Source organism: Polyergus mexicanus, unplaced genomic scaffold (genome assembly GCF_030449975.1).
Source record: "Polyergus mexicanus isolate NDT 795.1 unplaced genomic scaffold, iyPolMexi1.0 SCAF_2, whole genome shotgun sequence".
In the NCBI taxonomy this organism is placed as follows: domain Eukaryota; kingdom Metazoa; phylum Arthropoda; class Insecta; order Hymenoptera; family Formicidae; genus Polyergus; species Polyergus mexicanus.
The window spans coordinates 9,376,861-9,391,555 of record NW_027223322.1 but is presented as its reverse complement, the minus strand read 5'-3'; the positions used below and the strand labels follow the sequence as shown (position 1 = coordinate 9,391,555).

The following is a 14,695-nucleotide window of genomic DNA, read 5'->3' as shown; positions in this document are numbered from 1 at the left end:
GATCGCGCTTTAGCAATAGACAGGCTAATTGTAGAAATTTTTCGAATTAAAGGGGAAACTGCAAAAGAGAGGCAGAAGAAAGAGAAGATAGGTGGAAGCTCTCTTTTAATATTTACTATCTCTCGAGAATGTGCACTGGTAGTCATTTTAACGCGATTTGAGAATTAACTTAGGCGAGTGGAGCGAGTGAGCCATTTTCGTTCACTTTTGGGAGAAGTAACATCCGCGGAATATCATTCACGTGCTCGCTCGGCAGATAGTCTCTCTCGTCGCGTATAAGGAAGCGGCGCGATAAACGTTTTTAATTACGATACGGCGACGGAGCACTTTGAGATCGCGACATAAAAGCAGGAATGGAGGGAAGTGAACGAAGCAGAGAGAAGGATGGCACATGACGACGGACGGTTTCGCGGAAAACGTATTTTCGTTCGCGCGCCCGCACGCGGAAAAGCGCTTTTCGTGCGCCGACGTCTGGCGCCGCCGCCGCGACGCCCCGTCGCAATGTACCGTGACGTACGAACAAATGCGCCCGATTTATAATTCTCCCTTGGTAGCGTAACGGCGAAGCGTATAACGCGCGAGCGCGGCGAAACGCGAAATATCTCTTCTATGGAATATTATACTTCGCGGTAGTCGCGCTCGCGCGCGCCGATTTAGCCGGGGAATTTCAGCGCCGCGCGAGATCGCGTCGGGGAGATCATCGTCTCTCGTATAACAACCGTACACAGTTGTGGAAAATTATATGTTTGCGTAGAAGAAACGTACAAATAATAGACGACGCGCCGATTGCTGCTAGAATGACTGCAATCGAGCACAAATTAAGTAAAAAAAAATTGCTCAATTATCGATACTATTACTTTCTTTCATGATTGCGTTGCGACATGAAACCTAGATACCTTGAAACTTAGAGAGCTGTGTTCGTGTACAAAAGATATATCGTTTTACTTGCGTCTCTCTACCAAATTATTTAGAATTCGTTTTTTTTTTTTTTTTTTTTTTTTTTTTTTTTTTTTTTTTTTTTTTTTAAGAGAGATTTTAATTTTATTATTAATTTTTGTACAAACTATGATATATGCGGTTTTTTTTTTAAATGACAAAATTTTTTCTCGCGAATATTGAATTTTGTAAAAACCATTTTGAGCATATGTTGAATTTTAATTGTTAGCCAGCTAAACAACGAGAAGACTGATGCAATGTAAGCGCGAAAAATTCCGTTTTACCGCATATTATGTCGCGATTTCGTCATCGTAAACGAAAGCGGACACTAGTCGTTTTTCAACGTCCGGTCCAGCGATTCTGCTGTTGCCGCTGCGCCATCGTGAAGCCGGTTCGAATTTCTAGCATCTCTGGTTTCGCCTTTGGACGCCGGCGGAGCCGCTTACTTAGCATATACGACGAGCGGTCACAAAGGATTCTCTTCCAGGAAGGTGCTTCGAAAACGGTCGCAGGCCGGCCCATCTTTTTATCTTCTCCACGTGCGCCGGTCTGACCTTCTTCGTTACCTCATCATCGAGAATTTTAATTAGATTCCGCGAATCCCCCCCCCCCCATATTCGACTCCGTCGCGAAATATGTAATCCCCTATTGCGACATTGGGAACGTTGGAAAAAAGAAATCAGGAGACAGCAAGAGATAAGTAGAAAAAAAGGAGAAAAACAATTAACAAAGTTATTTATTTCAGATAGAAAAATTTTGTAATACTATGGACAATTATCTATAAGTTCCTTTCTTATGCAGTTGTAATAAAATATCGGAAGAGAAGAGGAGAGAGAGGATAATTGTCTTTGCGTTAAACGTTCTATTACCAAGATTGACAACTAATTACTATCTGTCAAACTGTTTACTATCTGTTTTGAAAAATGTTAATTTTATGCATCTTCCATGTCTTTGCACGCCAGCGGAAAGAATGCATTTGAGAACAAGCTGTCGTTTTTATAAGCGGAGTAATTACGATACAATAATAACGCAGAGCCGTAACGATGGCGGGCGTTTTATCGGTAAATCATTGGCGTCGTTCCGCCTCGAAAATTTTCATTCGCGCATCTTATATAATTAAGTAAAATGTACGATGGAATAACAGCAATTAATTATGGCGGTTCGGACCGCTATTGTCTTCCGAGAAAAACAAGACTAAATGTGCACAGCAAGCAGATTTAAGTATAGGGGACACATTATTAATTTTATAACTGTTAGAGATGCTTAACCCATTTTATTATCAGGCGTAACATAAAAATTTCAAGAAAGTTTTATTATAAGTAGAGATCATTATTATGATGAAGAATAATTATATACAAAAAATTACAACTTTTTAAATTATGAATCTTCCGTTGAAGAATCTTCTCGTGCACGATCGTTAAAATTATTGAGATATAATGTGTAAACTGTGCAACGATGCGTCAGTTATAATTAACGTTCGGTATACCTTACGTGATATCTTACGTTTTATCTTTTCATTCCCCTTTCGTTTAACGTCTGCTCATCGGGATGGCAATTTGTAGCCGAGTAGGAGACGATGGGGTAAGGCGATTCGTAAATGGGAACAATAGGGCAACGCGAATAGCAAGGAATTCCTGTTGGATTCGCGCGCGGAATCGTAAACGATCGCGCGAGTATAGTCGAAGAGGGCGACTTTGGTAGATCGCACTCTTCTTCTCCCTCTCCCTTTCTTCCAACCCGAATGCCTTTGGAATGCTGTCGTTGCCACTGCCACCGCCGATGCAACAAGAAAAAAGAAATCCGATTGCCGAGACGGCGGGGAGATTCTCGACGGGAAAGTTCTCGCGAACCGAAGAAGAAAAGATTCGACGATAGAAGAGCCGCGCGAGTTCTTGGTGGGAGCTCTCGGGAAGAAAAGGGAGAAAGTGTGAAAGAGCTAGAGAAGAGAGCGGGAAGGGATTGACAGGACGAGAGCGAAGGAGAGATTGCACGCGTAGTAATAGTAAAATAACCAGTCTATAGAAAAGAATTGTATATCGAAATTAAAATGTTTATTTATTTGCATCGATGAGTGTTACCTTCAAAGCGGGTCGAAAAGTCGGAGTGCCAAATCTTAGCGTTCAAAACTACAATATATAAATATTTGAAGAATCTAATATGAAGGATCTCTGATTGTTTTGAAACGAAACGATGCTTAAAAAGAGATAATGGGAAGAGAGGGGGTAAAATGAAAAATGTTTGATTAAACGCGAAACATCACTCGATCTCTCTCTCTCTCTCTCTTTACATAGATATATATTTATTTGGCAGAATGTTATTACGCGTAAAAACTAATGCGTATTCACACGTGCGTACATTTGCGATATGCAACATCGCATCGTCGATTATTTGAGGACATTATTTGTGACCCTGCTTCCTGGAAACGAGTTCAGCAGGTGGGGTCACGAACTCAGACACGCGATCGTGCGTTGCAGCGAATGTTCCTCTCTTTCGATCGCCAGCTGCCGGCATTATTTCGCCCTTCTCATCTTGTACCTCTATATCGATCGTCACCCCATTCAGACGGGCGACCGCACAGCTGTCGTACTCTACATTTTTACCGATACACAGGCGAAAACGAAGGCGAAATAATTGACGGATTAAAAACCTCTCCCTCGCTTTCGTGTGCGTTAAAATTTTTAATTCTTTATTTCTTATCGTTATTGTCAAGACTATATAATTTTTTGATCGAGAATTATAGAGAAATCTTAAAACGTGAGAGCTATCAAAACTAAAATTACATGTAAATCAGAGATGTTTCTCTCTCTCTCTCTCTCTCTCTCTGAATTAAAAAATTATTAGTATAAAAATATATATAGATTAGGTAATCGGGGAAAGGAGGGATTTGACGAAATTGGCGGCTTATTCGAAAGAGAGAAGGAGGTCATCTTACGCATAAATCGTCGCTGCCGCCGCCAGTGAACGCCTTGGCCCGCGTGGACTTTTTGTAGAGCGAATAATCGTTTAACGAGATTTCGGCACGTGCGTTGGAACTTGGGTCGAGCGAACTATATAAATCGCGAGAGCTCACGGTCTTCCAACGTATAGTTAATCGATGCGCTAACCTGCTTCGGGAGAGAATTCTTTTCATTCCGTTCCCGAAAGAGCAAAGGGTGATACCTTCGATACGGACGAGGTGAGAAACGCGTTAATTCATATCGCAAGTGTGCAAATAAATTCTATCAATTGTCATGTTTATTTTTATTGTATCTTTATTATACAAGGTGTCTTCGAATCAATGTTGCAAAATTTACGCGCGCTATTCGCAATTTCGATCTTTAATCTAAATTGATGAATAGATTCAATAAATCTTCTGATCTTCTAGACGTTTTAAGGTTTTCGTTATTGGCGAGCATTTTTTGTCCTGTCTCATCTCCATCTTTCTTCATATGTTCACGAATGATATTAGGCGAGGCTGTCTTCAAATCGTAGGCTAATCCTATATATGCGAAAAAATCGAGCAGATATGCAGGTGTACCAGTGAAATTTCCAAACTCGGACATTCGATAATCCCAAGGATAGGCGTGATGGAAATTATGCCAACCGTCGGCAAGTGTTAAGAACCAAGAGATATTTGAGTTTGTTGCTTGGAGTCTCCTGAAACAAATATCACAAACAATGACGAAAGAAAAGTATTGCATATAATCAAAATTGATTTTAAATTGACCATAGTTAATAAAGTAAAATTTGTGTGTAGTTATAGTGAATGTTAATTAAGTGACATTAAGTATAAAATGGCAGAGATTAATAATGGTGCTTTGCATGAAAAAAAAAAAAAACATGTTTTCTTACTCGAATAAATAAATTTTAGTAAAAGTTTTAATAAATAAATTTTGAAATATATATATAATGAAATAAAGCGGCAAAAAGTATCTTTAAAAAAGAAAAAAAAAGTCATTACAGATTTGTATTGCTTTATTATATCTATGTCTTGGCGTTACAACTACAATCGATATTTAAATTTTTAATGCGTAGCTATTGTATTTCTTTGAGTGCATAATTTGAATAATTTGTGGTAACGTTTACTTGTATTGAAACATTAACATTTTGTCAGCGAGCAATTCGGAGATGTCCATCTGCTTCCGTTTCTGGATCAGCAACGGATGCTTTTTCGCCATAAGCCAACCCATATGAGAGAAAAAGAATCCTCTCTTGGAATTGTGGGGATCCGCGTCTGTATCGCTGTATGTGTGGTGAAGTTTGTGATTCCAAACCCACGTAAACATGCTGTTCTGATATGAAAGTGAAATTGCTTGTGAGACTGCGCGACAAGATCTTATATTTATTTATTTATTTTTTTTTTTTCGGTATATCATGTATGCGCAACAAAGATTGTGTCTAAAATATATTCAGCGATTTGTTTTACCTGGCCTGCCATAGTTTGGAAAAAGAAGAGAAGGATCTTTAAAGATTTGGTAGCTTTAAAAGACTTGTGACTGTAATAACGATGCGCGCCCAACGAAATTCCTTGGGTAGAAGAAACTGCAATGAAAAACGCTGAAAAATCAACGTCATTAATATTTATTATGAATCTTTGATCATAAAGAGCGTGAGACATATTATAAGATAATCGTGCAGCTTTTATAAGATATTGATCATAAAACAAACGTATGAGAATTTTTGTCGGAAACATTTTAATAAAAAAAAATTAATTATATGTTTTTAGTTACACTTATATGTACATAATATGCACACACATTTTAATCTAATAAATATACGTAATTAAATATTAAGAATAAAATATTTTTTGTTGATGAAAATATATGACAATATCATTTTCAGTTTTGTACATATGTTTTAGGTTCGACACTTACCCCAAATAATAGTAGCTAATTTTGTGTCATAAAAGATCAGCGTGTATAGTCCAATGAACCATGATATCTGAAGAGCTGCATGACATACGACGAGTTGCCAAATGTATGAATGCCGATAATTCATATCGGTACCTAATTTCATGTGGAATACTTCCTCTACATCATAGAGTTTATTGTTAATTTTATCATGTATCTCTTCTGTACCCATGTTTAAAAAACAGCGTGATTTTTTCGGAAATTCGTTAAACGTAAATTTTGTTAAGTATTTGCTCTTTTGTAATTACGCGATCCGCAATTTTGGATTTATATTTAAAATATTAAGTTTAAATAATTAAAAATTAATAATGAATAATTGAAATAATGTTACTTTGGTATATTCACAGTAGATTCACAGTGATATATCGAAATCGAGAATTGCGATTTTTCCGCATTACATTCATTTATATATTTTCTGATATCATTAATTCCTTTTATGCACGCTGGTGTTAATTAATACGACCTCAAATTATATTATTTGTAATGTTTTATTTAAATATTATTGCCGGTTCCTGTTCTTGGCCCGCATTTACATATCTGTTTTTATTGTTTCGATGACTGCTAGCGAATATAAAATGAAGAAACTTTAATAAAGATATCAAAATAATTGTATTCGAATATATCCTATCTTGCGATACAAAAACTTTCTTGATTTTGTAGAGTATTATTGCAGCATATTTTATTACAATTTCTTTATCTGAAAAATATCTTGTAAGAGATAACGTAAAATATATATTTAATATGTATAAAAATTTATACTCTGCGTACGCACGATCTTCCTTCATTCTTATTATTTTTACTTGCCGTCAATCGGAAATTTGCATATTTTAATTATTTTATATCTTTGCTTATATCATTTTATTTTATTTATATCTTATTTAAAGTTATCCTGTTTTCTCTCTCTCTTTTTATAATTTCCATTTTTATAAATTATTCTTATATATGCGAGATAAAACGATATGTAAATACAATAGATAGGAATAGATTGGTGCGCAGAAATCGCGCGATACCAATTGCTCGATCGCTCCAGGCTGGTATCCAATTAGGCAAAAAAAAAAAATAAATAAATAAATAAAAAAGAACATTCCGAAAGGAGAGGGGAAGGATAATTGAGTATGTTTTTTCACGTAACGCAAAGGACCGATTGCTCGGGGAAAGGACGAGGCGCGATGGCGAGAATCATTCGTGCATTTACGATCGGAGCGTACGCGGGGCATCTGTTCGTTAACCACCTGTCGGCAGGTGCAAACCGTACACTTGGCCCCGTTACCCCGCACCACGACCGCGGGTATCAATCGGCCCTTTTGTTTTCGCCGATCTGGTTCCTCGAAGCCATTCCCGTTTTACTACGACGTAGTACGCGTGACACGCGATACCCTTCGCCGGATGTTATCGGCTGGCTTCGCGCACAGTGTGGTCTCCCTCTTTCTCTTTTTCTCCCTGACTATGTAAAATCCCTTAAGCTTGTGGGGCACGTAAACAGGAAGTCCCCGTTCTCCTCTTGTCGCTATCGCGTCCCTCCATCCGGTACAGGTTGCGAATAATGCGTAGGAAGCACCTACGGTGAATGCGATCTCTCTGCGATTTATCGTAGGGGATCACATTTTTCTCGTTTTGAGTAGTCTCAGTAATTTTTTATTAAATTTTAATACGCTTTTTTTATTATCATTGTCGACCTCGCTTTAAGCATATAAAAATTAATTCTGATGATACGCGACGTGTATTTTAATGTGAGCAGCAATTCGTGCACAGTCATGAAATGAAATGAGATGCGCGGAATAATTTGTTTTTTTATTTATGTTACAGGCCGCGATACTTCAACAGACTGCCGAATACATATACCAATTAGAGCAAGAGAAGACACAATTGCTGTCGCAAAATTGTCAACTGAAACGATTGGTAAATCAACACGAAGGTGGCGATGTACCTAAGAAACGCAAATCCGACACTCAAGGTAAGAGTTCTACGTTATATTTTAATTAATTAATCATTAATGTAAATTAACTTATTATTATTTATATATACATATATGCAAAAAGTAAGAACTTGGTATTTTTTAACGAAAATATAATTTTGTCGGTTTTTATAAATTAAGAGATTGATTAATTGCGGTTTCTGCATAAAATCTTTTAAAAAAAGTCGCGATAAAATTATCACAAAATATCGAAAAATATTGTATATTATGTGAAAATATAGTAATAGTATAAAAATGCGTAATATCAAAATATCTTTATGACCATTGTTGGGGCGCAAACATTTATATACATAAAAGCAATAGAATTAACGTTCATCAGCATAAGGAGATTTTCCAAACGGACTTGAATTATTTATCGTCCGTACGACGGCGATTGCACTGTTCCGGTGTGGATTTAGGATCATAAAAACAAAAAGCGAAAATAATCGGAGCAGAACCCGAAAAGTTGCGGATATATATATTGCGATCCGCTTATTTTACGGTTTACCCGCGTTTATAACGTGCAACGTTGAACCATAAGTTATTTCTCAATCGCGAAATCGAATTGTTGAGTCTCGAAAACTCTCACGCCCAAGTGAATAATATCGCGTTTTCGCGAACATAACTTATAGATTTATTTGCTTGGACGAACTAGTAAATTCGAACGTGTTGCCATAACACGTGTAAAAAGTTTGGCAGTCCCACATTTATTTATTTATGTAATCATTAAATCAATACGCGCGAGATTTGTGCCATATTTCACGGCAGGAATGAATGACAAATTTTGCAGGAATTTTTTAATCACTCCCAATCTCGACGACAACGATCAATGCAAACGCATTTGAGAGAGACGTTTGTCATTTTCACGAAAGTAATTACATTCTTCGCGACTATAGTATCACGCTGAAAAGATATATACTATTTCAAAGGAGGGAAGCTGAATATAATATCGAGATGATATAATATCGGTTAATGCGGATGTAAAACTTTCGTGAAATCTAATTTAATTTCCTCGGAACCTAATTAAATTATCCATTCAATTATTATATGTAAAAGAGAATCTTTTCGACTGTGTGCGTTTTATTATTTTTACTATTAAAAAATATCACGAGTAAAAGAAAGCCGAATAGTTAAATTAAGGTTCCCAAATAATGTTGAAGCTTTTTTATCTATAAATGATAATTAATTAAATGACAATTAATTTATGATTACATCATTGTATATTTGTTTCATTAAAAGGTGAAATTATGCCGCTGAGGAAGATTAATCTTTTGGATTATATATAGCGGGGTAGTAGACAACAATGGCAAGGATTGTTCTCGACATGTTGCTCGCCCTTGAAAGTCTATATTACTTTAGTGGCTAAATACAACTTTGATGGATTAAAGTGGCTCTCTTTTTTCCGACGTCAATGACGTTTCGGTGATGTCGTCGTCGTGGCGATATGACCGCCGGAAAGTATCTGTCGCGAACTTCGACCGAGACAATTTCAATTTCTGATTCTATCGTAAATTAGTTTCCTCCATCGATGGCATGCCGATATTCAGAAAGTTCGTCGTTGGCTGTGCGACGAAGCGGATTTAATGTCGACGAGCCACTTTTATCGATCAACCGCGGTTATCCTCCCGATTGCTTCCAAATATTAGTCTCGACATTTACAATCATTATCCGAGAGCAGTAGAATAATGTTTCGCAATTTATAAAGAAGAAGCTAACTCGACTCCCTTCAAATTAGTATTTAAAGATATTTCGTGGATTTTTTCTTTATAAATATGAATTATAGTATCAATCGCGTGTAGCAATAAAACAATTTTTAAGCTACGTAGGAAGATGTATAGAGAAAAAATATATATTTTTTATTGATATACATTTTATATACGTTTTATATTAATATACGTTTTATATTCTGTATGAACCATTAGCTTTGTATACTTAATATCGAGAGAAATTAAACTGGTAACAAGTGACGTGTATAATATTTAAAAACATGATATATTTCTGGCTAAACTACGTGTAACTACGTAAAAGCAACATGAGTGATTTAACATTACTTCTGTTTCAAATCTATATTTGACTTGAAAAATGGAAACTTAAACTATCTCATTGATAGCACTAATCGATAATCTCGTTGCCGTAGAAATTACGCGGCACAAATGTTAATTAATAAATGTTCGGTCGATGAAAAATATATACTGCAACGGTACATGCGCACACAATTTACTACGTTATCGTGTTATAATTTGCCATAATTTGACATTCCATGACATCAAACAATGCGCAAATAAAGTAACATACAGGGGTACGTAAAGTTGCATTCACTTTGCTTTAATATAATGTCGAAACAAATGAACTGGCCTTTGATCCGCGGGAGATAGGGGAGAGGGTCTCTATATTTGTTCTATATCGTAAACAATGACCAGATTTAATTTCGCTCGGTCTCGCAATCCCCGTTTATACCGCGTATGTGTATTCGCACTGCTGCGTTGAAGCGCGCACACCAGAAATCTAAATTTGTTCCGAAAGTTCATTGCGATTATCCAACGATCTGTAATCCGAAAATTTGTGAAACTTTCCCAAAATTAATTTTTATTTCCCATAATTAAATTTTTTTTACATTCACATTTATTTGACACACGCTTTTTGACGTAAATGATTTAAAAGGGGGAAAGAAATTTTTTTAAACAGATTAAAAAAATCGATTCGAGGTCGTTTTGGTCTCATTGTTCAACTGTAATACTTATCAATCGATATTCCATGCGCGCTATTTTCATCTTTTTATTAATAGATATTTTGATTCATTTTCTCTCTGTCATTCGATTTTTTTCTATTGTTTAGGCGTTGTCGTTAGCCTACCTATGCACGTCAGCGAGAGCGGCGACGAGGGCTTGGGCAGCATGTCCCCCGAGCCGTTGTCTGTAATCACAGTGACCACAGAGGGGCATTCCGTTGTGAACAACGAGGTGGTGGAGCTCAGACGACAGCTAGAAAGGGAGCGTCACGCGAGACTGCATTTAGAGAAACAGATGAGAGCCATACAGACTCAGTTGTATCCAGAGAGATTCCGGGACAATCAGCTAATCGCTTATCAACCTCATGAGGTAACTATCCTATTCCGTATATAATTGTTTTCATCAATCTACCGAGGAGATTCTTAAGCGAAAAATCCGACAATATATTATATAAAAGTAGAGATTAACTCACAAAATTAAAACAAGAAAAATAATTATTAAATTATGCGCGGCAGACTGGATGGGCGATAGGAAATTTTGCAAACAGAACTATGTGGCTGTAAAAAAGAAGAAAAGAATGTAATAAAAGCGTGATACACTAGCCTTAAATGAAATGTCACAATCTATATGGAAACATGTTTAAACGAATTTCGGTTGCCGAGAGATTACCATCTGCACACGATGCAGAATATAATTCAGCCGGGAACTCTCGTTTGACCCTCGAGGGTTTAAACGTTTCGAGGCGAAAAAATATTGCAAACATTGTTTTAATTGCTTGAATAGAGATCGTTGCTTCCGATAACAATTCGCGCGCTACACAACGCACTGTGTATCGTTTTGTTATTTCTATTGAATCGATTTCTTTCTTTTTTTTCCCTTCAATAGCGTTTTGCTTGCAAAACAATCGATATTGTCGTTGCTTCGAACGAAGAAATTGCCAAAACATAAAGTTTTGCGACTATGATACTAATAATTAGCGTAATTCGTTTCTGATACAGGTGATCGAGCATACGGACAATGTGATGGCGCAGGAAACGGAGGACGCGGTGGCTGCGTTGCAAGTAGTCTCAGTTATGTCTTTGCCGCCGGTGGGTTCCACTCAAACCGTGGAGACTTCAAGTCCAGACCCGAGTTCGCCGCCGTTGTCACCGCAGCCGGATGACATGGAGATAAAGCCGGACGAGATAAAAGAGGAGGATTCGTGTCCGGTTAGTCCGAAGATCGTCACCTTCGCTCAGAATCAAGTGTTCACGGCGATGGAGGAGCAAAGCACTGTGGATTCCTTCTCGTCGTCGAATTGTGTCACATACGCCACATCATCTTCCGCGGATTTTAAGAACCCCTCGCCTCAGTACATCACCGCGAGTCCCACCAGACCCTTCTCGCCGGCCGCTGAACCTCAACGACTACCCAGCGTTTTGGAAGCTGCTATAAAAGCTGAGCCCAAAGTTGAGGTGGAGAGGTACGTATACCATGTCATTCTGCTTTATGCGTAACTGTTTGTCTGATTCTGATCGTTATTTGAGATACAAAGAGTAAGAGTAGTCCCGTAAATTATTAATTAGAAAATTTAGAAAATTAAATGTAAAGTCAAGTGTACTTTATTTGTCTGATGTAATAGCCGCTATGTATGTTTCTTTTGCGTTTTTTCGCGCAAGTCATAGATTGTATAGATTTGTTTTGTCTCACAAAAAACCTAGACGATATTCGATATTCGCTAACGAGAGGTTTCTCGATTTCAGGTTGCCCTCTCCGTCGAACTCTTTGGACGACGGCATTCCGCAAGCAAGGCTGTACATCGCGAACACATCCCGGCAGAACTTGGAAACGATCGTCGAAGCGATACGTCATCTGGAGGGCGATCATCTGTTCAGTGATGAGCCCGCGCAGGATATGCCGTTGGCATTGACTAATAAGCAGCAAACGATGGTGAATTCAACGTCGACGAAGTCTACGACGTCCTCCTCTCCTTCATCTTCCTCTTCTCCCTCGGCGACGTCCGTCACAGTGACGTCCGCGAAGCAACGGATATTGCACGCCGAACACTTCCTCCAATTTCATACGCAACAGCAGACCCAACAGCGACCCGGCGTGATCGTGGTAAAGCACTCGTGATCCAGCAACGCGCTGCGCTCCGTGCACTGAACGATGTACTCGAAACGACGACGCATTCGTCCCCATCGCTCGACATCACCGCGGTTTATCACTCGAAAATGAGGAATCCTTTTTGGCCAACTGGAGAGAAAGATAGCGAGCGTTCGCAGGGGCAGGTAGACAGAGCGGCTATCATCGCAATCGCACATTGCATGCAATCTCTTCCGGCATGACGGAAAAAAATACTCTCCGTCCGCCGTTAATCTCCAATCGTTACCGGAGATCTTCATTCGGACTATATACTGCGAGAGACACTTTATGTATGTTCCTACTACGTGCTTTGCTTGCCTTCGCTTTAATAAAGGTTGCTTAAGATGGAAAAATGCATACGATCGCGATAGAATGAAATTTAGATAGAAGGAATAAAGTTTTAAATCATAGACATAGCGAAACAGGTAGCGAAGGCAGAGCCAAACTCGAAGCCTGACGAAAGGATCCTCATCGTCGAGTCATTAAAACGAAACGTCGTTTTTCCATTTTTTTTCTCATGTAAATACTAACAATTCCTTCCGATCGTGTGTTTCCGACGATCGCCACGAGATCGCTTTGAATCTCGAAGGGTTTCCCGCTCCCTCTCTCCTCCCAAAGAAAGGTTCTCTTCCTTTCGTAAAAAAATTGCGAGATGCGAAGCGGACGTTTCTCGTCCTTCGTTTTACTAGGTAGTACGTTTTTAGACTTAAGCGAGAACTACGTCGATAATATTTCTAGGCGGATAAGTCTGCGTACGCTGTATAATACATATATTACACATAAATATATTATTTGTAAAGAATATAAAATACATATTTACGTTCTTTTTTTATATTGTTACGAAAATGAAAAAAAATACAAGACGATAATGCGAAGAATGAGATATTGAGATATAACGACGCGTATATATGTTTTTTCGATGCTTATTTACGGGGTTACACATACCACTAGATCGGGGCATGAAACGACTAGGAAAAAGTGGTTTATCAAACAACAACAACAAGGTTCAATCAAGATATATCCATACGCAATGTTTAATATTTGACACATATGTGTGTGTGTTAGAGAAACACTACGGCAGAGCGGAACGGACTTTGATACGGTCCTCGATACGCTGTCCCGCGCGTAGGTCTGCGTAACTCCTGTCTACTATGTTCTCGCGTATTATTAAAACATGTGTCGCGGATCGAAGAAAAATTCCGTTTAATCTGTGCCAAATATTCCCAGAGAATACCCAGAAGTTTTGTTCCTTCATAGTAGACGTAATGTACGTAAAGTGACGACGCCGGTCGGTACATCCGGTAGACCTGAAGCGTAGTGAATTGACGATCGCTCGTCTCCTCCAATTTATTCGTCAATGCGATACGATGACCGGGAACCTTGATAGTGATGACTTTTCCCGGCTGGTATTCCCGTTGCGTCGCAGACCATTCTATCAGATTAACAATCAGCGCTAATTGTTGCAAGAACCGAGGAGAAACCGGGACGGCGACAAGCTTTCTATGCGATGTCTTGAGTGACGTCCTGTGATTCTCTTTGTTGTTAACCCTGCCTTTCTACGCAACATATGGATTTCTTATAGCTTGCGAATACGAGACTAAGAGGCTTGGAATTTACAATTTCTCGTGCCTTTCGAGGAGAGGAGCGATCGGTTTACGGGGACGGTCGAATGATCGATCGACCGGCGCTGAGAAAAGAGCCGTTACGTTTTGTTTTTGTTTTTCTTCTTTTCTTTAATTCATTCACGCGCGTCTATTGTGTATTATGTGCGTTAATTCTTTCTTTTCGTGTTACTTTTCTCTTTGTGCGTGTACCGTTTCATCGAGTGTTTGTCGATTGTGCAAGCATTATCGCTCGCAAGTAATAGACTCATAGATCAATTTTTAATCGATTACATTATAGTACGGATTCTTTCGCCCGTAATTTACTATTATTACTGCTACTATTATTACTACTACTATTACTACTACTACTTTCTTTTCTACGATGAGGATAATTAATGTACGAGTGCGATATAAGCTTAAGGATTTAATGCATAGAGATATGCCTACGAGAAATTAATT

At 38.3% G+C, this 14,695-nt stretch overlaps 2 protein-coding genes across 2 annotated transcripts in view; one reads left to right on the top strand and one right to left on the bottom strand.

The window, feature by feature from the left end:
- The window catches only part of Crp (transcription factor cropped), a 129,013-nt gene extending 114,841 nt beyond the window's left edge, over positions 1–14,172 (top strand). The window contains exons 3-6 of the mRNA XM_070315887.1: positions 7,632–7,779; positions 10,615–10,877; positions 11,507–11,970; positions 12,251–14,172. Coding sequence (XP_070171988.1) covers positions 7,632–7,779; positions 10,615–10,877; positions 11,507–11,970; positions 12,251–12,623 — 1,248 coding nt within the window. The 3' untranslated portion in view covers positions 12,624–14,172. The remainder of the gene's footprint in view (positions 1–7,631; positions 7,780–10,614; positions 10,878–11,506; positions 11,971–12,250) is intronic.
- On the bottom strand, positions 4,254–5,997 carry LOC138941347 ((11Z)-hexadec-11-enoyl-CoA conjugase-like). The gene is made up of 5 exons (XM_070310906.1): positions 5,790–5,997; positions 5,342–5,472; positions 5,002–5,207; positions 4,768–4,848; positions 4,254–4,572 (listed from the first exon to the last, which is right to left on the bottom strand). The coding sequence occupies exons 1-5, from the start codon at positions 5,995–5,997 to the stop codon at positions 4,254–4,256; spliced, it is 945 nt and encodes a 314-aa protein (XP_070167007.1).
- Positions 14,173–14,695: the final 523 nt, after the last annotated feature.